The sequence below is a fragment of the Orcinus orca genome, chromosome 7 (assembly GCF_937001465.1).
Source record: "Orcinus orca chromosome 7, mOrcOrc1.1, whole genome shotgun sequence".
Taxonomy (NCBI): Eukaryota; Metazoa; Chordata; class Mammalia; order Artiodactyla; family Delphinidae; genus Orcinus; species Orcinus orca.
The window spans coordinates 95,527,424-95,551,968 of NC_064565.1; the positions used below are offsets into that span (position 1 = coordinate 95,527,424).

Consider the following 24,545-nt stretch of genomic DNA (forward strand, 5'->3'; position numbering starts at 1 on the left):
GTAAGAGAGAAAGCCACTATTCACCAGTATCCAATTCTCTTCCACTTCCAGCCTCACAGAATATGGAAATTCCCTCCCACTAGAGGGGAGGTGTGTGTCTCGCTTTGGACAATGAAATTAAGTAAAAGCAATTTATGAGACTGCCAGTGCTAAACTCTCCAGCCTTCTCTTTCCCAGCTGCCATGACGTGGGGATCCCATGTAGATGTAGAGATGCCATAACTTCAAAGCATCCTGGAATGCCAGACCACCACAGGGAGGGGGTCCTGCCTTAGAAAGTTCCCCAGACCTGCAGTGCACTTTACATGAAAAAGATTTAAACATTTTTCTGTAAGCTACTGCAATATGGGGGTTATTTGTTGTGGCAACACAAGCTCTATTAACCTGGATTTAACAGCTATTTTAGCTTTAACAAAAATTGTGTTTCAAAAATCAGTTTCCCTCGCTCCCCAAAAATCAGTTCCCTTCTCCTATTCCCTCCCTTCTCTTGCTGTCTCTGTGGCTTATATTTTGGTCTCCTTTGACTTTGTCTGATGTCCTTTTCTTTTGTTCTTACATTCCCTCCCTTATCTTTCTTGATAGGACTATACAGTAATAGTGCAAGTGAATCAGAAAAGATAAAATTGTAAAGAAAGAAAGGATAGAAAAGAAAAGAAAAAAAAAGAATAAAGTAAAGAAGACCAAGTGCAGACAGATGAGAATATAAAAGCAGAGGCTTGCTTTATTTCAAATCCACCCCTCTCAAGATTATCCTGAATGTCTGTCACATTTAAATAGGATAATACCATCCATTTTACGTATGTATATTCCCAGAAAGCATTTTATCCTTATTACTTTACGGACATTGTTGCATAGGGAAAAATAGTGAAATGAAAAGAGTGTGAAATTTGGAGTCAGAACTTCTATAGTTGAGTCCCAGCTCCGCATCTTACTGACTTGCTGACTTTTGGAGTAACTTTCTAATCATTACCATGGGTTCAATTTCTTTATATTTTAAATGGAGAATGTGATAGTATGCTTCAGAGGTAATAGTGTTTGACAAATATAAATATTTATCAATTCTTATCATTAGGGAAACATTAACAGTTCAAGAAAATGAGATTTCAGCAGAATAAATCATAAGACCAGGTGTGGAAATTCCAGTTAGCTTTATGACTTCTTCCTCTATCTCATCACTGTATCAGTCTCATGAAGAAGTTTCCTGAACCTCCTGGGTATCCTAAGTGATATATGCCGGTTACTTGGCACAGAAAACCACTTCCGTCTTTAGTTTCGATAAACTACATGTAGACCCAGAAACAGGCATACACCTAATATAAATTGTAAAGGCTGAAAACAAGCAACCCCCTAGAGGGAGCAAAGTTTGGGCTATTGCTTGAGCTCAATCCTGGCAGTTTTTCAGATACCATAACCTAAAAGACACTGTGCTCTTACCTGCTTAGCATTTTAAGGCTTACTGATCAAGTCCGTTTTCTTGATTTCATGCTCTGATCTTCCACAAATGAGTGATTCAACTTTACGGAGTTTTTTTCTACTTTTGACTTATTGCCTTCTCTAATCTCTAGACTACTCATTTACAATTTTAGCACTGAATAGTGATTTTAAGCATATGGCCCAACAATGTTGTCCTTACAGAATTAAAATGTCTTCACTAAAAACCTGTTTTTTCATTCTTTCTTGGTTATCAAGTAATTTTGAAAATTGCAAGAATATTAATTTTTAGGGCTTTTTAATGTGTATTTTTATAAACTGTCTCAATTCTTTTAAGGAACAAAGGAATGATCAAATAGACTGTAAAAACAAAGAAATCAATAAGCTAGTTATTTACTAGCATACTTTTATACCATAGGAGGTAGCATAAGGAACTGAAAAAGATGGGACTACTCTTGTGGTTTGCCTTGTTCAAAGGAGATGGCCAAATTCTTGGTTATTGTAATTGTACATTTTCAAAGTCTCTTTCTCGGAAAGAGATTTTTTGTTTTTCATTCTATGATGTATGGTGCCTAAATATGCTGGTTTTTAGAGAAGTCTCATACAGAGAGACAGCTCAACTTACTTTAACAAACCCATTATGGAATTTTACTTTCCTGTGTTTCCTGACATTCTTTACAGAGTCCACATTTCTCATGCTGCAGATTAACTGTATTTTAAATTATCCTTAGTGGAAAAAGAAAATAGCTGCATATGCCCTTAGCATACTTACTTGAAGATCATTACATATTAAATTGTCTTTTAGACTTTGGTTCTTCAGGCCAAATCACACCACTTCTTTTTCTCAGAGGTCTGGTTTTCCAAGCTTAATCATCCTTTGTGGTAGTCCTCTGAACTGTCCAAGTTTTCCACATCCTTCTTTAGAAGAAGTTCCAGAACAGCTCATGGGGGCCTAATGGAAGTTTGGAGGGCTCAATGATAACTTTTTTTCTAAGCTAATTAAGTGATGAATAAGCACTCTGGTAGAAAAATTAATACTATTTAAATTTGAAATGACTTCTTATGGAGCAGTGTTGAGCTCTTGGCTATACCCAAATGTTGGTCCCCAAGTTATTTACTGAATGATGACTCAATACACAAATAAACTGGAAATTTGTCTAAAGAAGGATGAATATGACACTTTGGAAGGACAAACTCATACTGACCTCATTATTAAGAAAAAGCCTCATTATTAAGAATGATGGGAACCAAAGGAAGGTCTAGAAAATAATTACCATTTTCTCCACAAGACTAACTTCAAACTATATAAATGTCAACTTATCCATAAAGACTTTCCTGATCCCATAGCCCCTCCTTCAATCATCATAGTTCAGTTTTTCTCTCGGCCATGGTACTTATCACACAGCTTTAGATTTTAGTTTATGAGTGCTTGTTTTCCTCCTTTTTTTCAATTTTCCTTCATAATGCCATTATAGTTAAATGATTAAACACAGGTACGAACGTGTTACAGTTTACCTCAAACACAACATAAACTTTCACATTTACGTATCTTTACATGTTTCCTCATTTCAGATTCTTCTTCAAAGCATAGCTGAAACATCACTTTTCTTTGGCTTTCCTTGGCGTCTCAATTTCCATCTCAAAGATTTAGTTTCTCCCTCAAATGTATTCATATAACAATTTATACATATTTTATCAATTATTTTGCTTCAATAATTATTTGTGTATCTCTCTTTTCAGCCCTGTGCAATCTTCAAGGACAACTCCATATCTTCTTTTTAAATACATTATCTGGGACATAAATATTTAAGAAACTGAAGTTTTAAATACTTTATCTCTACTACTAAGCTGTAAGCCTCTTGAGGGGAGAATGTTGAATGTGATTCCCCATAGCATGCTGTAAATACCTATTCAATGGATGGATAAGGGATAAAGCAATGACTTGACAGACATTCATACGTGAAACTAAATAAGCCAACACAACCGTACGTGTCTTCAGGCTTACCGGTCCATGGCATGTGAGGATGCCATCTTCCATCTTCTCACACTGGGGGTCACACTCCACACAGATGGAGCCATTCTCAAACTCCCGAAATTCACTGTGAAAACATCAGCAGTATGAGGCAGTGTAAGCAAACAAGCTGTCAACTTAACAAATGAAGTAACATCTGCTAAAAGTCCTGTTGGCAAAGTAAATTCTAGAGTTTGTTTCTCTAAGTGCCAGGAGCATCAGAATCATTTCCCTGTACATTAATGAGTAAGTTCTCCATTAAGAGAAAAGATAAACTGCAGCCAGATGGCTCTCCTGGCCCTCCATTGGGTTCAACGACAAACTCATTCAGGAAACCTCTCTCTTGTGAGAGGGATTCCAGCAGTCTCAAAAAAAAAAAAAAAAAAGGAAAAGAAAAAAAAGGATGACTCTTTTGATGACACAGCAGAACCATTTCTGCTATTTTAAGTAAGTCTGTGCCTGTTTGTCTCTATATAAAATTTTACTCTTGGCTGAAGGCTTATTTTTTAAACTTTGACAGAACTATTGTATTTTTCTTGTTGCTAAGTTACATGAATGTTCCCCATCCTTGTCCTTCAAATCCCAAGATTCTTCCATTTATTTTTAGTGAAACTTCAAACAACACTATGATTTCTTTTCTTTTTTTTAAATATCTTTCTTGGAGAATTAGAAAAAATATCTTTTTTATGGTAGATTTTATTTTCTTAGATTATTGATCTAATATAACATCTTTTTCAGTTTAAATTCTTTTTGAAGAATTCTATATGATATAAAATAAAAAATAGTTGAATGGTAACATTCTAAAACTTCCTAATTAAAATGTGGGAGGATGGTCATCACTTCCCCAAACCTTACATTTTGTGGCTATTTGAATATTAAATTTACCAGTATATAAGTTTTCCAATTAATATCTATCCTAAAAGTTTTCATTTCAATAATTGGGTATCAGTCATGTACAATATGTTTAAAACACATTATTTCCACTAACGTGTGAGAAGATGAGGTACTGGGTATAAACAATTTAGAATTTCAGTTATGAGTCATTAACAAAACGACTAAATATTTATAGCTGCTTCATTATTTTGTGCCTTTGTATCATGAGTGACCATTCCAAACTAATAGCATTGCAAATATGGCAATTATGGATTAACTAGGTGATAAATTCAAATTTATTTTTCCCTGGAGTGAAATAATCACTCTTTTTTCATAGTGAACTATCTTATTTGGTTATTATAAAGCCTTAACAGATGATTGAAATCCAAAGGGTGGGCTATATTTTCTGTTGGTTAGATTAAGATTACATATATTTCAAGGTAAAATAATGGTTTGGTTTTCAAAATAAATAGCATAAATCTATGGTTTATTTATGTATGAATGTACATATTTAGTTACATGGATTTTGCACTCAAAGTGAAGTGTTGGTTTGCTATGGATTAACTTTTTATGAATTTTCTTGAGTTTAACATCTTAGTTACATAAAAGTTTTTATTTTGCATGTTTCATCAACAAGTGATATAAAGTATTCAATAGAGGAAATCTTCAGAATATGAAAGTCAAAATGACCTGGTATTGGGGTGGGGTTTGGGAATGGGGTGGTAGCTAAATTTTAAAGAGCATAAAAAGCATTATGTGTAAGTGAAATTATATGATATTTACAGCACACCCTGCAATCATCAGCAAAGCACTGTTTCTGAAAACAGTTTCTTGGGTGACTAAAGAGTTAGGATACTAAATGAAGGTAATGATTTTTATGGTACTAAAACATGGGTCATGCTTTCCTTTCTCTTCTCCAAAACTCCCTTCCCCATACACAGAGTTGAGGAGTAAAATGAATATGTCATAAAAAATCATGGAGGTGGGCTTCCCTGGTGGCGTAGTGGTTGAGAGTCCACCTGCCGATGCAGGGGACACGGGTTCGTGCCCCGGTCCGGGAAGATCCCACATGCCGCGGAGCGGCTGGGCCCGTGAGCCATGGCCGCTGGGCCTGCACGTCCGGAGCCTGTGCTCCGCAACGGGAGAGGCCACGACCGTGAGAGGCCCGCGTACTGCAAAAAAAAAAAAAAAAAAAAATCATGGAGGCAACCAACCTAGCTGCCTTCTCTTTTATAGAGTAGACTTCTATCTGTATGGTTTCTGGCTCTCTTCCTTTCTGCTCTCAGAAAAGATCCTCCGTGCAATTTATTTATTGTCACTGTCTCCATCATTGCCTTTTTTCTTCCCTGTCCCCTAGTGATTCTGCTGTGACTTTGCCAGAGATCCCCTTTCACTTGAATCTGATACAAAAATTCACATTCTAGTGAGCATGAGCTTTGCTTACTGAGCTGCTGTATACTTCTCAGTTTTGTTGTGTGTGTGCTACCTTAGCCAATCCTGTGATCTAGAGCAAATACTTTGGATTTGGTTCGTGTTCCCAGCACCAAGATTAATATTGCTGTCTTACATCCCTTAACTTCTCTAGACCTCATTCCCTAAATATCCTCTGAAAAAGGAAAAGAAGGGTGTTTTGATGAGAGCTTGTGAATATTAAACATAAAAATGCCTACAAAGATCTTAAACTGGCACTCTTTCTGATGTTTCTCTGTTGTTATTAAAGTTTCAGAAGCATTTAACCATGTTGCCAGATAAGAAAAAAAAATTAAGATTGCATTGCAATTAGTTTTCTTGTTCATTTTGAATACTTGGGCATTGTAGTTAGGAGTTGCAAAAATATAGTGACTTATATGATCTGGATTTGAGTGCTAACAGCCAGGATTAACTGATTTTTTTTCCCCCTTCAAAAAATCCTCTTTTTAGGACTTATTCTTTAATGATAGTCAAACTATTTTTATATATAAATAAGTTCCCTGATTTTGGTAAATGTCATATTTGTATTTATTTTCAGCAGTGTATAAAGTGACTGTTCTACCTATTTAATGAGCTCAGATTAATAGACACAAAAAGGAAATGATGATAATTGTTTTAACAGTAGGAATTCGAATAAGAATTTTCTCATTTGATAATCACAATCATTATTATTATTATACTATAATATGATATAACAATAATCACATCCTTATTATTCCCATTTTCCATGTAAGAAAACAGAGTTTAGGACAATTAGGTTATTTACCGGTGGATGGACATTTCAAGTAGGAAGTGATTAAGTTAGAATTTGAATTCATGTTTCCTCAAAGACTGTTTTACCTGCCAGGCAAAGTTGGAAGTAATTTGGCAATACCACAAGATTGGAGGTGGGGACATCTATCATTGGGTAGGCAAGAATTACATCAGATATTTATAAGATACTTTCATTTATTATCTTTTAAACTAAACCTTGTGCATGATTTCCTAGGACCCCATTACTGCTGCAAAACTACATTAAAAACTTTATATTTCTTTAATATGTTTGATTTAATGATTTGGAAAATGTTAAGCTTTCAAAAACAACAGGATAATCAGTGTTGTTTATTTAGGGGACCAGTATTTTTCCTTTGCTTAGCTTTCATTGTTTCACAAAAATGAGACAGAGGGTAGTGTATACATCCACATATACATCAATTTCATATTTCTGACAAGTTTAAAACTGAAATAGTAAAGAAAAACAATGGCATCTGTAAAGAAACAGGATGAAAATCAGACATCCTGAGTTCTAGCGTTGGTTTGGTGCTTTTACAATGTTATGACTTTGGTCAACACTTACTTTTCCCACTTCTCACTGTTTATAAGATGCTTCTGTTTGATAAAATGATTTCTATAATCTATTCCTTCCTTAGAAACGCACATACGTATTCAATAAACTTTTAATGTAACACAGTGGAATTAAGGTCTATTAGTTCCATTTTAGTGGCATCAATTGCCACACACACAGAGAATCATATCTGATCTGATGTATTTTATGTACAGGAAATATCTTTCTTTCATAATAATGTGAACAAGCATTAATACAGTTCAATTCAATGAGACAAGTAGCAAATAATTTGCTATTCATTATCAAATGTATGAGTTGATGTGTTTTACAAATTTTCAAGTTGAAATTTTCCTGATAAAACTATTAAACCCTTTTTTCAGTAATGCTTTTATTGAGAGAGAATTCATATACCATGACATTCACCTATTGAAAGTGCACAATTTAATGCATATTTTAGTATATTCACAGAGTTGTGCAAATGTCATCACCATTTCAAACTATTAAATTCCGATTTAATATTGTTTTTATATTTAAACTTCTAATTTTAATTTCAATCTTTTTTCCCCCTAAATTCATGGAGGGAATTGGTTTGGTCATCTTTCAAAGAAGACACATATCTATATTATTAAGATCCATAGATTTTTATCCTTTAATGTAAAATACAAAAATAAAATGTTATCTGGGATCATGGAAACGGTTGTTAAAATGGGACAATTCATGAGGCAGAAGAAGAAAGAACTTCAAAACTACCCTTTTACAAAAATGTTGAAAATCCTTTCAGTGAGCAATATAGGAAAATTTGACTCAGGGACAGTACTAAAAACTGCATTATCACACTAATGAAGGACAGCTGTGATGCATGAAATGGTACGTTAGGATAAAGTGATTTTATGAGTATATGAAATGCCATGCAACAAGGTATATACTAAGTTTTATTGTTGTCAATTTGATTATTGTAGTACTGTAGATAAAATTTAAAATACTTGATGTAAAATATAGCTTAGGTTATTTTTAGAAAGTGACAGAACACTTTCAAAAACCTTTTCAACTAGCAACTACAAAGGTAATTTCTCTATAGGGCTAAGCAGTTGTCTGAGACATAGAAATGTGTGTTGTTCCTAATACACAATCAAATAGACACGCAACCTAAATGGAAAAAAAAAATCAAAAGTTACGCAGTCATTCCAGGTGAAGATTAATAGGAAAGCATGAGAAAAAAAACAAGATGGTTGAGACACTGAGGAGGAAATATTACTTATCACAATGTCCTTTATGAAGAAAATAGAAATACATTTTTAAATTTTGCATAAGCATAAATTGCTATAATTTATTAAGAATTATCTATTTTGGTACACATTTTTAAATATGTACATAATAGTCAATATGCATTTTGACTTATCTTGTTCATTCAAATAAAATGATTTCCCCTTAAAAGAATTCTTTTATATGTTTTCTCCTTTATGCAACAAAAACTCTCCTTAAAAATCTTGGCCAGCATAAACATTCTGAAATTTTACCCTTTTATTATCATTTTAATATCTGAACCAATCAGTACCTCAAAGCTCATGAGATAGAGACATTATAAGATGCCTTACCCATCATAGAGGTTACAAGACTCTATGCAGGTCCTTCCCCTACTGAAGCGACGGCACGACAGGCACTGGTCTGGCCCAGGTCCCCAACACCCATCGTTTGAACAGAGATGGTTGCACACCATTCCTTCAGCAGCTGAAAAACACACCAAAATCAAGGGGAAATAAAACAGAAGCCTGCGTCCAAACTTACCATTTTAATATGAATCTTCCTAAGTAAAGCTATTTCTGAAGGAGTGAGAGAGATCTGTGGCAGATAACTTTGCTTGCCTACTTAGTCACCATGGTCCACTTTATCTTCCACTTCTTTCATATTGCAGAGCCCCAGTCACTGTATGTGTAGTACCATTGCATTTTTCATAAAAGTGAACAAATATCAATTGCCTATATCAAAACTCTAGGGAAAAGTAGTGACAGAAATTAACCTTCCAATTAAGGTAAGGAACAAAACACACCTTTCTAAAGCCAACCCTTTGCTCCACTAACACACCACACATTTTGACGTCAATTCCATGTGAGAACTTCATGCAGAAACAGAACAAGTGATATTTGTCATAAAACAAAAAACATCAAAAGGGGAAAAGAAAGAAAAAAGAAGAATATATGAAATGTAAGAAGGGGGAAAAGAAATGGAAATAAAATACAAGTTTCTTACAGACCTCTGGTACACTGCAACTAAGATTACCTTGATATTTGAGTCAAATTGGCACAAGTAAGAAAAAAGTTTTGAAATAATTTTAAACAAAGTGTGGTGGTTATTTATGAGGAGGTATAGAGATTACAGTAGTAACAAAGGTCTTTAGTCTTATCTCTATATTTTTTGTTGATGGGAGAAGTGCCAAAGAATTTGAGGCCATGTCTTAAAACTGCCACTTAAGGTTTACCATTTCTGTTCCCTTTTATATCAAATAATACTTATTCAGTGTATTATTATTTATACTGAAAAACATAATTTTAGTGAACGGATAGCTATTTAATAAGAAGGGCCTATAAACACTTCAAATGTTATTCTGGGTGTCTGAAAAGTGATTTGAGATGTCTGAAACCCAATTATATGTGGTTTTCATAAAATATTAATAAGTTCTCAGAAGATGAAAACATCAAAATCCTGTTTATCTTCCCATTAGTTACCAACTGTATTTATTAAGGGATGCAAATTGTTATGGTAAGAGCATTTGTGAGATGGGATGGAATAGCATTAACTATGCAATTGTAATTTAAAGAGGGATCATATCTGTGAAAGTTACCTTCTCTAACAAATGCCTGAGAAAGTGAATTACCAGCATCCGTGATGCTGATTAGTTTTAAAACAAGGAAACAAAATCTCCCAATTCATGTATTCTTTCTCCTATATTCTGGAGCCTTAAGGAGGACCCTATGTTAAACTGTATAAAATTCTTTCTCAAGGCAGACATAGACCTATCAAGATATCTTTTTAATTTATGACTACTTAATTGAATAATGTCTTCCAATATAGTTTAAGAGAGAAACCTTGTGTGTATGTGTGTGTGTGTATGCTTAATAGTTTTATTGAAGTATACATGACATATACTGCTCATACATAAAGTATACAATTTGATGTTTTGACAGATGCCTGAAATCATGAGTTATATGTATTCAATCCAGGCAATGAATGTATCCATCACCTCCAAATGATTCCTCATGACCTATGTAATCCCTTCCCCCCGCCCCTTCCCCTCAGACAGCCATTGGCCGGCTTTCTGTTACTCAATACCCATTAGTTTACATTCCCTAGAATTTTATGTAAGTAGAAATATACAGTATGTACTCTCTTTTTATGTAGTTTCTTTAACTCTGCATAATTATTTTGAGATTTATACATGTTGCTGTATCAATATTCATGCATCTTTCTTACTGAGAATATTCCATTGCACGGATATGCCACATTTTTTAAACCAATCACCTATTGCTAGACATTCAGACTGTTTCCCATTTGGGGCTATTAAAAATTAAGTTACAAAAAAAAAATTAAGTTACAGTGAACATCCACTTACAAGTCTTTGTATGGACATACACTTTCATTTCCTTTGGACAGAAATGGCTGGATAATATGATAAGTACAGGGTCAACATTTTAAGAAACTGTCAAATTGTTTTTCAAAGTATTTGTACCATTTTACATTCCCAACAGCAATGAACTCAACTCAGGAGCTGAAGTTTCCTCATATCTTCATCAATATTTGGTATGGTCAGCCTGTTTAATTTTAACCTTCCTAATATTATGTAGCGGTATCTCATTGTGGATTTGATTTGCATTTAAATGATTAAAGATGTTGAACATTTTTTAATGTGTTTATTTGCTATCCATATATCTTGTTTGGTGAAGTGCCACCAAATCTTCTGCCCATTTTATATTGGATTGATTGTTTTCTTACTATTAAGCATTGAGAGTTCTTTACAGATTCTGCAAGTACTGTTTCCTTGTCTTAGCCTTGCCTTTTTGTTCCTTTAACACTGTCTTTTGAAAAGTAGAAGTTTTTAATTTTGGTGAAGTCCAATTTATCAATTTCATCTTTTATAAATCGTGCTTTGGGCATCATATCTAAGAAACTTTTGTCTAACCCCAAGGTAACAAAAGTTTTGTCTGCTGTTATCTTTTAGAAGCATTATGAGTTTTGGTTCATATGGTCTATGGTCTATTTTAAGTTAGCTTGTATATTATACTGTATTAGTTAGGGTTCTCCAGAAAAACAGAATAAATAGGATATTTTTATCTATATCTATATCTACATATTTTATATAATTTGTTATAAAGAATTGGCTCACAATTATAGAGGCTGGGAATTCCCTTGTCTGCCATCTACAAACTGAAGACCCAGGGAAGTCCATGGTACAGTTTAATCTGAGTCCAAAGGCCTAAGGACCAAGAGCACAGATGGTTTAAGTCCCAGTCCAAGGGCAGAAGTAGACTGATGTACCAGTTCAGGAGTCAGGCAGAGAGAGTGAATATGTTCTATTCAGGCCTTCAATGAATTAGATGATGCCTATCCACTTTGCTTCACTCAGTCTACCAATTCCAATGCTAATCTCATCCAGAAATACCCTGCAGACATATTCACAAGTAATGTTTAACCAAATACCTGGGCTCCCCATGACCCAGTAAAGTTGACACATAAAATTCACCAACACAGGTACTAGGTAAGGATCTATTCCTTTTTTTCTTTTCTTTTTTTGCATGTAGATATCCAATTTTTCCAGGACCATTTGTTGAAAATACAATCCTTGGGCTTCCCTGGTGGCACAGCGGTTGAGAGTCCGCCTGCTGATGCAGGGGACACGGGTTCGTGCCCCAGTCCGGGAAGATCCCACATGTGGCAGAGCGGCTGGGCCTGTGAGCTATGGCCACTGAGCCTGCGCGTCCAGAGCCTGTGCTCTGCAACGGGAGAGGCCACAACAGTGAGAGGCCCGCGTACCGCAAAAAAAAAAAAAAAAAAAAAAAAATCCTTTTGCCAGTAAATTTCCTTTGCATATTTGTTTAAAATCAGTTGTCCACATACTTGTAGGTTTATTCATAGTTCTCCACTCTTGCGTTGATCTATTTATCTCTCCGGGTATATTTTCTCACCTTTAATCTATATGTGTTTTTATAGTTGAAGTTTGTGTCTTGTAGGCAGCATATAGTTGGGTATTGCTTTTTTAATCTAATCTGACAATCTCTGCCTTTAATTAGGGTATTTAACCACTTACATTTATTATGACAATTTTGGTTAAAATCATTGATCTTACTGTTTGTCCAATCTGTCCTCTTCCCATTTTCCTCTTTTCATGACATATTTTGGAAAACCAAATTTTTTATGACAACTACACACTCCTTATTATTCCATCCATATTTACTTTTAAAATTCAAAGTGGAATTACTTGCTGTTTCTTGTTTATAGACAAATGTTTTCATATAAGATTTCTCAAAAATGACCCCAAATAGCCTCCAAGAACCCCACAAAACTGCATTGAAAATTATAGTTCCTTTTATTCTGTTTTAGCTTATTTACTTTATAGTTATCATCCTAAATAACAGATAAATGTAATTTTAAAAGAATCTGAGGGAATAGTGACTATACATTACATTACATATACTATACAGACTATACATTTTCCTGTATAAAGGATTGTTGTTCTCATGTTATTAATTATTCTAGGTAACTCATAAAGTTTGTGGACTTTGCTTAATTATGATTCTCTCCATGTCTTAAATAATCATTAAATTGAAATACCATATATCATAACTATTTTTCTCTTCTTTTGCAGAAACTCTTCAAAAGTTGAATGATTTGATGTTCTACTTGGGAAAGGCTGACAGTTTATCTGTTACACCGATTTTGAACTAATAGCAAGAGTTCTTTCCTCTGATTCATTCATAATGCAGAGAAAGAGGGTTCTCTCACTGTACAAAATCAATGTCAGTAGAAATGAAATCTTAACATAGGTCTCATATCACTGATTCCTAGATGTATAAATGACTTGCCATTAATTTATAAAGATGTAAGGAGTAAGAAAGAGAGTTCAATCAAGCTGATTGAATATAATGTGTAAAATCAAATTTTCATATGTACATTTAGTACATTTATATACAATTTTTATATATACTTGTTTATGTGATAAACAATTATCAGAAGAAAGCTTGAAGAGGGAAAAATAATCAAAAGTTATATTATTAAAAGCAACTTGTAAAGGCAAGTAGAGTATATTCAAAATCATACTGCACAGTATCATGAATCTCTGACTGTTTGTATTCATCACTTTCCTGTCCTTGTAGAAAATATAATCAATGCCTCAAATTCTTTGTATATCAACTTCTGTCTAAGACCCTCACATTTGTTTTCAGTTTCTTCCTTTAGGATGTTGACAAGCCATCAGTACACCCTTGTACTGCCCATTTCATGATAGTCCATCAACTTCTTGATCTATTTATTTCACCAACTCACATTAATTTTTTCAGGTGTGAAAGCCTCTCACTCTTGTCCCTTCTCCCTTAATTTTCTGTTATCTGCTTTGACATTAGTTGAAAAAGAGAGTATTGGCTTCACGCAAACTCCTACCTTCTTTTCTGCTGCCTACTACCTTCCTTAGTCTGTATTCAGATGCTCAATTTCAGAGCAGTTTTGCATCAGGGAAACAGTACCTATTGGAGGAAAGCAATAATACAAACAGGAAACCATAATAATTACTTTCTTCTCACTCTTTCCAAATGACTAGATGATGGTATTCAAGGCTGGTTGATCATTTTCTGCAGAGTGAAAACATGGGAAGTGTCTCCACAAAAGGCCAAGGAAAATACTTCTTTGAAGTTCTTGAGAGAAAAGAAGTTTTCAATCAGTACCAAGAATTCAACTGCTCTCTGACCTCCCAGAGTGATAGTTCCATAGGAAGGAGTAGAAGGGCCTATTCAATGGCTTACAGTTTGAAACACCATTATAAAGCTCTCTAAACAAACTTTAGCAATGTAGTTGTTAGGCAACCTTTAACTTCCCTTTTTTTCTGGAAGCTGTAAAATTGTTTTTTCTTTATCTCATCTGAATTATACCTATTATATTATGTCTATTAAAATTTTGGAGAGATAATAACGTGCTTAGTATTTTGACCTTTACAGAGAATATTGAACTTGCTTTCGTTAAAATAGAGGCAAGCTTAAATAATGGATCTTGCTACTTGTGCTGCATGTGTGAAAGTAAATGGATTAGCTCAAAATATTGAAATGAAGTACCTGTCTACAAGCACAAAGGCAGAAAAAATATCTTCTCTTTCATTGTGCAAGACTACCTACGTATGCTGTTTGCATTAGTTACCATATGTAGAGGCATGGGTTTGACTTGAAATGTATTTGGACAGATACCATTAATCTTTCTCTATAAAGCCTGAAAAATATGATTTAGTTGTAACAGTTCAGTTTTTCTGATCAGGTCAACATAGGTTCAAATCCTTATGCTATGACTAGCCATGCAGCCTTGGGCAATTATTTACATATTACTTATCTGTAAAGTAAATAATTTACCTTTCTGGGTTACGATGAAGATGAGACATCATATTAGTAGTATACAATGCAGGGTTACTCATCTAACTAAGCCCTCAATACACATACTTAAGAGAAATGTGGAAACATACAAGTATATCCATGTGTTTACTTTTAGAAGTATTTGTTGAGAAACTACTTAGTTTACACTGAACAATGCTAAGAAATGGGGATATGATGGAAATATGAAATAAAATACATATTGTCTCTATGTAGGGATTACAGTCCAGTTAGGAAGACATTAGATAAATAATCATTTATATTGTATAATATATATTTTTTTGAGAGAAAATATAACAGTTGTCCTAACCTAATGGGTAGGTAGCATTAGGTCAGTCCACAGAAAGAGGGACAACAATGTGAGATGAGAAGGATCAATAGGAATTATTAAGCAAAGAGGGCTAGGGGAAATTGGGGATTACAAGTCTAATCAAGAGAGTCTGACCAGTGAATAAGATCAGTGCTTTCACAGAACCGACTGCACATGAGCATTGAGTGGGAAAGTAATATCTGATGAACTAGTGAGGTGAAAAATGGCCAGATTATGTAGGACCTAGTGACCATTTAAAGGGTTTTCTGCTTTGTCCAAAGAGTTGTGGGAAACTGATGAAGGATTTTAAGCAGGAGAGTTAGGATCTTATTCTTAAAATATCACTCCAATTGCTTTGAAGGGACTGACTTAAAAACATGTTTGAACAGTTGGTGGCAGAGAGAAAATAGTGAACTGTTCAGAGATAGGCATATGACCCAAGCAGGGTCAACTTTCCACAATACAGATGCTGGGAGAGAGAAAGTAGAGCTATTTTACCTGTACTTATAAACTTTGTGAATTCTCCAAGGCCAAACATTTTTAATGAAGAAAGAGAGTTGGCCTAAGAAGAAAGCAGAATCGGGCAATGTCGAAGGACTGAGTCCAGGTGATGTTGTTTAACCCCTAGATCCATCTGTGCCTGAAGGAATATCCCTTGCAATTCTCAGTTCTGTGAGCTGATATGCTCTCTTGTTTGCTTTTATTTTCTATTTCTTTTTTGCCTTTTAATTATGCTTATTATTTTCTTTGTTATATGAAAAGATTAAAGCTTATACAGTTATGGCCAAGTTTTATTTTTTCCAACTTTATTGAGACAAAGTTACTTCTAACATTGTTTAAATTTAAGGTATACAATGTGATTTGAAACACATATATATTATAAAGTGTTTATCACAATAAGTTCAGTTAATACCTCCTTCACCTCATGTAATTACCATTTTGTTATTGTGGTGGTGGTGAAAACATTAAACCTCTACGCTCATAGCAACGTTCAAGTATAAGATAGAGTTTTGTTAACTATATTTGCTATGCTGTACCTTAGATGCCCAGAACTTATTCATCCTATAACTTAAAGTTTGTACACTCTGATCTGCATCACCCCATTTCCCCCACTCCTCAGACCCTGAAAACCACGATTCTACTCTCTGTTTCTATGAGTTTGATGTGTTTAGATTCCACATGAAAGTGATATCATACAGTATGTGTCATTCTCTGTCTAACTTAACTCACTTAGCATAATGTCTTGAAGGTCCACCTGTGTTGCCGCATATGGCAGGATTTTCTTCTTTTTTATGGCTGAATAATATTCTAGTGTGTGTGTATGCATGCACACGCACATGTGTATATATGACACATATTCTTTATCCATTCATCTGTTGACAGACACATTGTTTCCATATATTGGCTATTGTGAATAATGCTGCAGTGAACATCAGGATGCAGAGAAGTGGGATTGCTACATCATATGGTAATTCTATTTTTAATTTTTTGAGGAACCTCCATACTGTTTTCCATCATGGCTGCTTCAATTTACATTCCCACCAACAGTGTGCCAGAGGTCCCTTTTCTCTATACCCTCACCAGCGCTTGCTATCTCTTCTCTTTTTGATAATAGCCATTCTAACAGATGTGAGGTGACATCTCATTGTGGTTTCATTTTGTATTTCCCTGATGGTTAGTGATGTTGAGCACCTTTTCATGTACTTGATGGCATTTGTATTTCTTCTTTAGAGAAATCTCTCTTCGCATCCTCTGCCCATTTTTTAACCAGATTGCTTGTTTGTTTGTTTTGTTACTGAGTTGCATGAGTTCCTTATATAACTTGGGTATTAATGCCTTATTACATATATGATTTGAAAATATTTTCTCCCATTCCATGGGTTGGCTTTTCCTTTTGTTGTTTTTGCTATGCAGAAAATTTTTACTTAATGTAGTCCCACTTGTTTTTATTTTTGTTGCTTCTGCTTTTGGTGTCGTATCCATAAAGTCATTACCAAGACCAATGTCAAGGAACTCACCTTCAATGTTTCTTCTAAGAATATTGTGGTTTTGGTCTTATGTATAAGTCCTTAATCCTTTTTTTTTTTAACATCTTTATTGGAGTATAATTGTTTTACAATGGTGTGTTACTTTCTGCTTTGTAACAGAATCAACTATACAGATACATATATCCCCATATCTCCTCCCTCTTGCATCTCCCTCCCACCCTCCCTATCCCTTTGCATTCATTTTATGAGTGGCATAGGACAGGGGTCCACTTTCTTTCTTTTGCATGTGAATAGCCATGTTTTCCCAACATCATTTTCAAGAACTATCCTTGCCCCATTGAATATTCTTGTCTCCCTTATCAAATATTAGTTGAACTTATTTGTGGATTTGTTTCTGGGTTCTTCATTCTGCTCCACTGGCCTATGTGCCTGTTTTTATGCCAGTACCATACTGTTTTAATTACTATGGCTTCCAAACATTGGGGATATTATTCAATTTTCTGGACATCTGTATATTCATCTGCAAAATGGTGATAATTATACTTTACAGGGTGGTGGTGATGATTAAATTAAACTATACAGGTTGAGTCTGGCACTTTTTCTCTACTTAGCTAAATATTGCAGACACCTAAAATCAGTGAGAAGGAATGGATTATTCAGTAAATTATGTCAATATCCTAGCCAAATTAAGATTTTTTAAAATTATGCTGTACCAAAACTTCTAGATGGATTAAAAATTTCAATATAGTTTTAAAGTACTAGAAGAAAAAAGATAGACTATGCCAAGATCATAAACATAAAAAAGAGAATGATGTATCCATTTAACTAGATAAAAACATAAAATGTTTGTCTATCAAAAGACAAAATTTTAAAAAATTGCATATAGAAGGAAACTTATACACAACATATTTAAGACACAAAAATTTAATGGATTTAATTTATGATAAGCGTTTTCAAATCAAGAATTAAAAAATGGATAAAGCTTATAACTATGTAATATACAAAAAATAAATAGAAAGGATCAATCAACACATAAAAAGAGGCTCAATATCAACTAAAAAATATAAATTTAAAAGACTTCTTTTTCATATTTCTGATCACCAAAATTTAAATCCATGGATAATATCAAGTGCTGTAAAGAGCAGTGGAAAATATTCCTTATCAAACATTGTTTAGGACAAGTGTAAACTAATCTAGTAATTTTGAAAGATGACATAGCAATATATACCAAAATTTATTATATATAACCTAATTTCACAGAAATTCCACTTTTAAGTGTTTAGCCCAAGGAAATGATTGTATAGTACAAAATTTTTTATGAACTAAGATTCACATTATGGCAGTACTGATATGAAAAATAAAAAATAAATGAAATTACCATTAATATGGCACTTATTCAATAAATATTTTTATACACAGCTTACTTGAAATATATCAAGCATCTTTTAGGACCAAAATGCTATGAGAATGAAAATCAATTACAGGAAAAAAAAACTGTAAAAAAACACAAATACATTGAGGCTAAACAGTGCACTACTAAATAACCAACAGATAACTGAATAAATCAAAGAAGAAATTTAAAAAATACATAGAAAAAAATGACAATGAAAACACAACCGCCCAATACATATGGGACACAGCAAAAGCAGTTCTAAGAGGGAAATTTATAGCAATTCAATGTCACCTCAAGAAACAAGAAAAATCTCAAATAAACACTTTAACCCTACACTTAAAACCACTAGAGAAAGAAGAACAAGAAAACCCAAAGTCAGTCAAAGCAAAGAAATCATAAAGATCAGAGCAGAAATAATTGAAATAGAAATGAGGAAAACAATAGCAAAGATCAATAAAACTAGAAGCTGGTTCTTTGAGAAGATAAACAAAATTGATAAATCCTTAGCCAGACTCATCAAGAAAAAGAGGGAGAGGACACAAATCAATAAAATTAGAAATGAAAAAGGAGAAATCACAACTGACACTGCAGGAATACAAAGGATTATAAGTGACTACTGCAAACCAGTATATGCCAATAAAATGGACAACCCCAAAGAAATGGAAAAATTCTTGGAAAGGTAAAATTTTCCAAGACTGAACCAGAAAGAATTATCACAAGCAATGAAATTGAAACCATAAATAAAAATCTTCCAACAATCAAAAGTCTAGGACCAGATGGCTTCACAGGCAAATTCTATCAAACATTTAGAAAACAGCTAACACCCATTCTTCTCAAATTCTTCAAAAAATTACAGAGGGAGAAACACTCCCAAATTCATTCTATGAAGCCACCATCACCCTGATACCAAAACCAGAAAAAGGATACCACAAAAAAAGAAAATTAGAGACCAATATCACTGATGAACATAGATGCAAAAATCCTGAACAAAATACTAGCAAACAGAATCCAGCAGCACATTGAAAGTATCATACATCATGATCAAGTGGGATTTATCCCAGGGATGCAAGGATTCTTCAGTATATGTAAATCAATCAATGTGATTCACCACATTAACAAATTAAGGAATAAAACCCATATGATCATCTCAATAGATGCAAAAAAAGCTTTCAACAAAATTCAACACACATTTATGATAAAAACTCTCCAGAAAATGGGCAGAGAGGGAACCTACCTCAACATAATAAAGGCCATAGGGCTTCCCTGGTGGCACAGTGGTTAAGAATCCATCTGCCAATGTGGGGGACACAGGTTCAAGCTCTGGCCCGTGAAGATCCCACATGCTGCGGAGCAACTAAGCCCATGAGCCACAACTACTGAGCCGGCGCTCTACAGCCTGTGAGCCACAACTACTGAAGCCTGTGCGCCTAGAGCTCACGCCCCGCAACAAGAGAAGCCACTGCAATGAGGAGCCCGCGCAACAAAATGAAGAGTAGCCCTGCTCGCCACAACAAGAGAAAGCCCGGGTGCAGCAACAAAGACCCAACGCAGCCAAAAAAATAAATTAATTAATTAACTTAATTTAAAAATAAATAAATAAAAAATAAATAAAGGCCATATATGACAAACCCACAGCAAGCATCATACTCAATGATGCAAAACTGAAAGCACTCCCTCTAAGATCGGAACAAGACAAGGATGTCCACTCTCGCCACTCTTATTCAACACAGTTTTGGAAGTCCTAGCCATGGCAATCAGGGAAGAAAAAAGAATTAAATGAATACAAATTGGAAAAGGAGAAGTAAAACAGTCACTCTTTGCATATGACATGATACTATACATAGAGAATCCTAAAGATGCCACCAGAAAACTACTAGAACTAATCAATGAATTTGGTAAGGTTGCAGGATACAAAATTAATGCACAGAAATCTGTTGCATTCCTCCACCAACAGTGAAAAATCAGAAAGAGAAATTAAGGAAACACTCCCATATACTACTGCAACAAAAAGAATAAAATACCTAGGAATAAACCTGCCTAAGGAGGCAAAAGACTTGTACTCAGTAAACTATAAAACGCTGATGAAAGAAATCAAAGACGACAAAAACAGATGGAGAAATATACCATGTTCTTGGATTGGAAGAATCAATATTGTGAAAATGACAATATTATCCAAAGCAATCTACAAATTCAATGCAATCCCTATCAAACTACCAATGGCATTCTTCACAGAATTAGAACAAAAAATTTTACAATTCGTCCATTGTTTTGTTTTCTAACAATGATAAAAGCACTATTATAATTAAAAAATAAAATTATTTCAATTTGAAAGGTAATTATGAATATAGTTTCTCTCATTTTTATGTGGTTTTAAGTGTATATGTGCAAATATTTAAAAAATAAAGATGTCTGAGTTCAAATGTAATTCAGATTACGAAGGTTTGTTGTATTTATCTCTTCACTGTTTATATTCTGGTGTTAAAAATTTATGCTTAACTATTTAAAGAAACTTCAAATACTTTTATAAACCTACTATAAAACTCCTTCCAACCAGCACTGTTTTGTCCCTACCACAACCATACAAATAAAGGGGGTAGAAAATGTTCCAGCTTTTCATGTCCTAGAGTTTCTCTCAATCTCAGTCTCTTCAAACCATAAAGACATCTGTATGTCTGCTTTGAAAATTTTGACTTAAAAGAGTAAGATTGCTCAAGCTATGGTCACACTTTATAGATAAGGTGAGGTTTTTCTTTTATTGTCATTGCTGTTTTAAACCATGTTGAACTCCAAAAAACACTTAAAAATCAAGGTTGATTTTTCTTTTAAGCTACCAAGCCAATATACAGATTTAGATGAGAGTATTTTATGGTGACTGTGTGTTTGCGTTTATGCGTGTGAATGCATGTGTAAGTGTCCGAGGGTTGTGTACATGTGTATGTGTTGTGTGAGCATATGAATACACACCTTATGCTGTACGTCTGTGTATCCATATGTCTTGTAATGAATATGTGTGTGTGCTCATATATGTCTTGTGTGTGGTATATTAAGAAAGAATGTCTAAAAATGCAATATTTAAGTACATTTAAAATGAAGCAAATATTTGTTTTCCTCTTTGCAGATAATACTATGGATGATAAAATGGCCTTAATCACATGTGGGCAGCCATTGTAGGTTCAGTGTAAACATCAGCAGCACATCTGAAGTCAAGTTGATAGGATAATTACATTTCTGAAAATGCAGGATCCAATGTACTATGAGACCGAAACCCAAATTTTGATAAATGGATTTCATGCAAAAATTGTTTACTCTAACACGTTAAAAATGAAAAATTATATGCTTAATATTAAATTATAGCACCACAAAACTGCTTTCTTCTAATTGCTTCACTTCTTCCTGAAACTGTAAAGTCAACTATAAAATATGTTCATGGTTTGAAAAGTGGATAAACCTCCAAGAGACCTAACACTGTAAGTTGAAGAAAATGTTAGATTTTTAATTTATTAATATTATTTATCGTCTTTTGTTTTTTCCAAAATTTTAGAAGTTTTAAAGAGATATGGAATAATTACATAAATTTTTCCTATCTTGCTTTTTCACATTTAATTTCTTTCCACATTTTCTTTTCCCATTTGCTTTTTATTCAGGTTTACAAAAGGTAAAAGAAGGGATTTGTGAAATGATTAAATGAGTTAAAGAAAAAGAATGTTTTTCTCTCATTCTTTTATTGTTTCTTAGTTTTTTTTTTTTGTCTTCATACCTAAATCTTACCTTTAAAAGGTAGAGGTACTATTGTTTTATTTTCATTTTGTTTCATTTTTTGAAGTAAGTGAAAGAAAAGGAGAGTATAACCCTAACTTAGGGAAATATTTATAAGTTAGTGTTGAAAAAGTTTCTATTTTACTTTCATGAATAATCTACTTTGTCTGGGGCATGTACGAACACAAATACAGTATTGTGGGATAAGAAGCTTAAGTAGAAAAAAAAAAAAAGCAAGCTTTCTGTCAGGTTTCAGAAATGTATAAAACCAAGGAAACAATCTAGGCTCAATGAAAGGATAAATCTCATTCAATGTGGACATGCATATTTTGATATATAACAATATTTTATATTTCTTGATTCTATGAGGAACAGAAGAATATATAAGAACTTAAGTTCACTCAAAACAGGCATCTCATGTTGCAATAGGTCTCTTTTCTCTGGAAAATACTTTTCAGGATCCAAAAGAGCTAAAATGTGAATTCCTCACAAATTATAAGTTATATTTTATAAAAATTGCTAGCCTGAGCTGTCTTAAACCCTTTCTGGTACAAGGTGGCGTATAAATTAATTAATTAGTTCATGGACTACTTGGTAAATTTAAATCATGTTGGCCTCTTAAGAGTTTACATTTTTTAAGAAGTCCTATACTATTCATTCACATACTTAATGAACTTAATCATTATGTATGTATACCCTTGTGATTGTTCCAATGGTGAGATTAAAGAAGCAAGAAGACTTCCTAAGAGCAAAATGTTTCTTAAGAAATGTGACTTTTAAAAGGACTGACTTATCATGACCACAACAAGAATATACATTTGTAAACAGATTCTTTGAATTCTAAGTCATTTTATTTTGTATTTATTATAAGTAAGTCACTACTATATGCATAGTAGTAGCACTTATAGGATGCAGAATAGAGTAATACCCAGGAGAAAAACAGGGAAGAATTAAGTATTAATCATTGGAGTATCAAAGTATAAGATGGGAATGACTTAGTTATATACTCATGAAAACATTATTTGCTTCTGTGTAACAAAGAAGTGATGGAATGGATTAAAAAGTAGTAAAATACATGAAAAAAGATCACTCCATGCCTACAAAAACACATTTATGAAATGAAGTTTAGCAAACTACTGGAACAGCATTTTTACACATTTCAGAAGAACACGTCTTTTTTTTTTTTTCACCACTCCTAAATGGCAAATACTTTGTTATTCTATGTTATCAAATTCTCTGAAGCAAAAAATAAACAGAAAATTTAATAGAGTGGATTTCCATAAATTGATTGGATCCAAGGAATTACCCAGGATGCTTATTAAACATTTAGATTCCCAGGCTCCACTTATACCTATTGAATCTAAATCTCCACAGATTTAGATTAGGCAAGATTTGAGAACATGAAATACATTATAAAAACATGCAATGTATTATAAAAAGTTACCCATTTGATTATTTTATACCAACCTTTTTTAAGGGTTGAGAAAAAGACGACAACAATTCTGACCCACCACTATGTTTAACTGTTTGGTCCAATGTAGAATGAGAAAAATAATGTTTAAAGTTTCTAGATTTTTAATGTTTGGGTAATGTACTTACTACAGTTTTCAGCTTTCCTATTGTCCCGGATCACTATTCTCTGGTTGATTGTGCTGAAGAGCGTTGTCCAGTTAATGGTATGATAATAACACAGGTTGCTGTTGTCAGTGATATAGATGTTTCCTGCACTGATTTCCTTCAGGGACTGGAATTGCAGAGAAGTGATGCCCTGTTGCTTGAGGATAAGCAAGGAAAGGCCACTAAAGAGAGGGGAGAGGAAAAAAATGGAACAGTAATAATTGTTTTCTGGCCATGACATGCATTCTTGAAGTAAAATAAGGATGTCATATCTTACTCCAAAAAGAATGTTAATAGACTGTAAAAAAGATTGAATTAATAAACCTGAGATACAAATACTATTTTTTTTTTTCGGTACACGGGCCTCTCACTGCTGTCGCCTCTCCCGTCGCAGAGTACAGGCTCCGGACGCACAGGCCCAGCGGCCATGGCTCACGGGCCCAGCCGCTCCGCGGCATGTGGGATCCTCCCGGACAGGGTCACGAACCCGTGTCCCCTGCATCGGCAGGCGGACTCTCAACCACTGTGCCACCAGGGAAGCCCACAAATACTATTTCTTTACATGCTATATGCTGACTGTTTTAAAAGTAATCACTTGAACCCCCCCAAAAAAGCCCATCTTTTATAATTATGAATATCAATGATATCTCTGTCTCTGTCTATATATGTACCACTGATGTATCTGCTCACTGCCTTCCCTCCTAACCCCTGAATCTTAAGTTCCTCAAGAATTAAATCCTGTATTAAGACTAAA

General features: G+C 34.0%; 1 protein-coding gene across 1 annotated transcript in view; it reads right to left on the reverse strand.

Annotated features, from left to right (window-relative positions):
- The window catches only part of ERBB4 (erb-b2 receptor tyrosine kinase 4), a 310,925-nt gene that overhangs the window by 271,957 nt on the left and 14,423 nt on the right, over positions 1-24,545 (reverse strand). The window contains exons 7-9 of the mRNA XM_049712234.1: positions 23,774-23,973; positions 8,704-8,836; positions 3,436-3,529 (exon numbers count right to left, since the gene is read on the reverse strand). Of these exons, the coding sequence (XP_049568191.1) occupies positions 3,436-3,529; positions 8,704-8,836; positions 23,774-23,973 (427 nt within the window). The remainder of the gene's footprint in view (positions 1-3,435; positions 3,530-8,703; positions 8,837-23,773; positions 23,974-24,545) is intronic.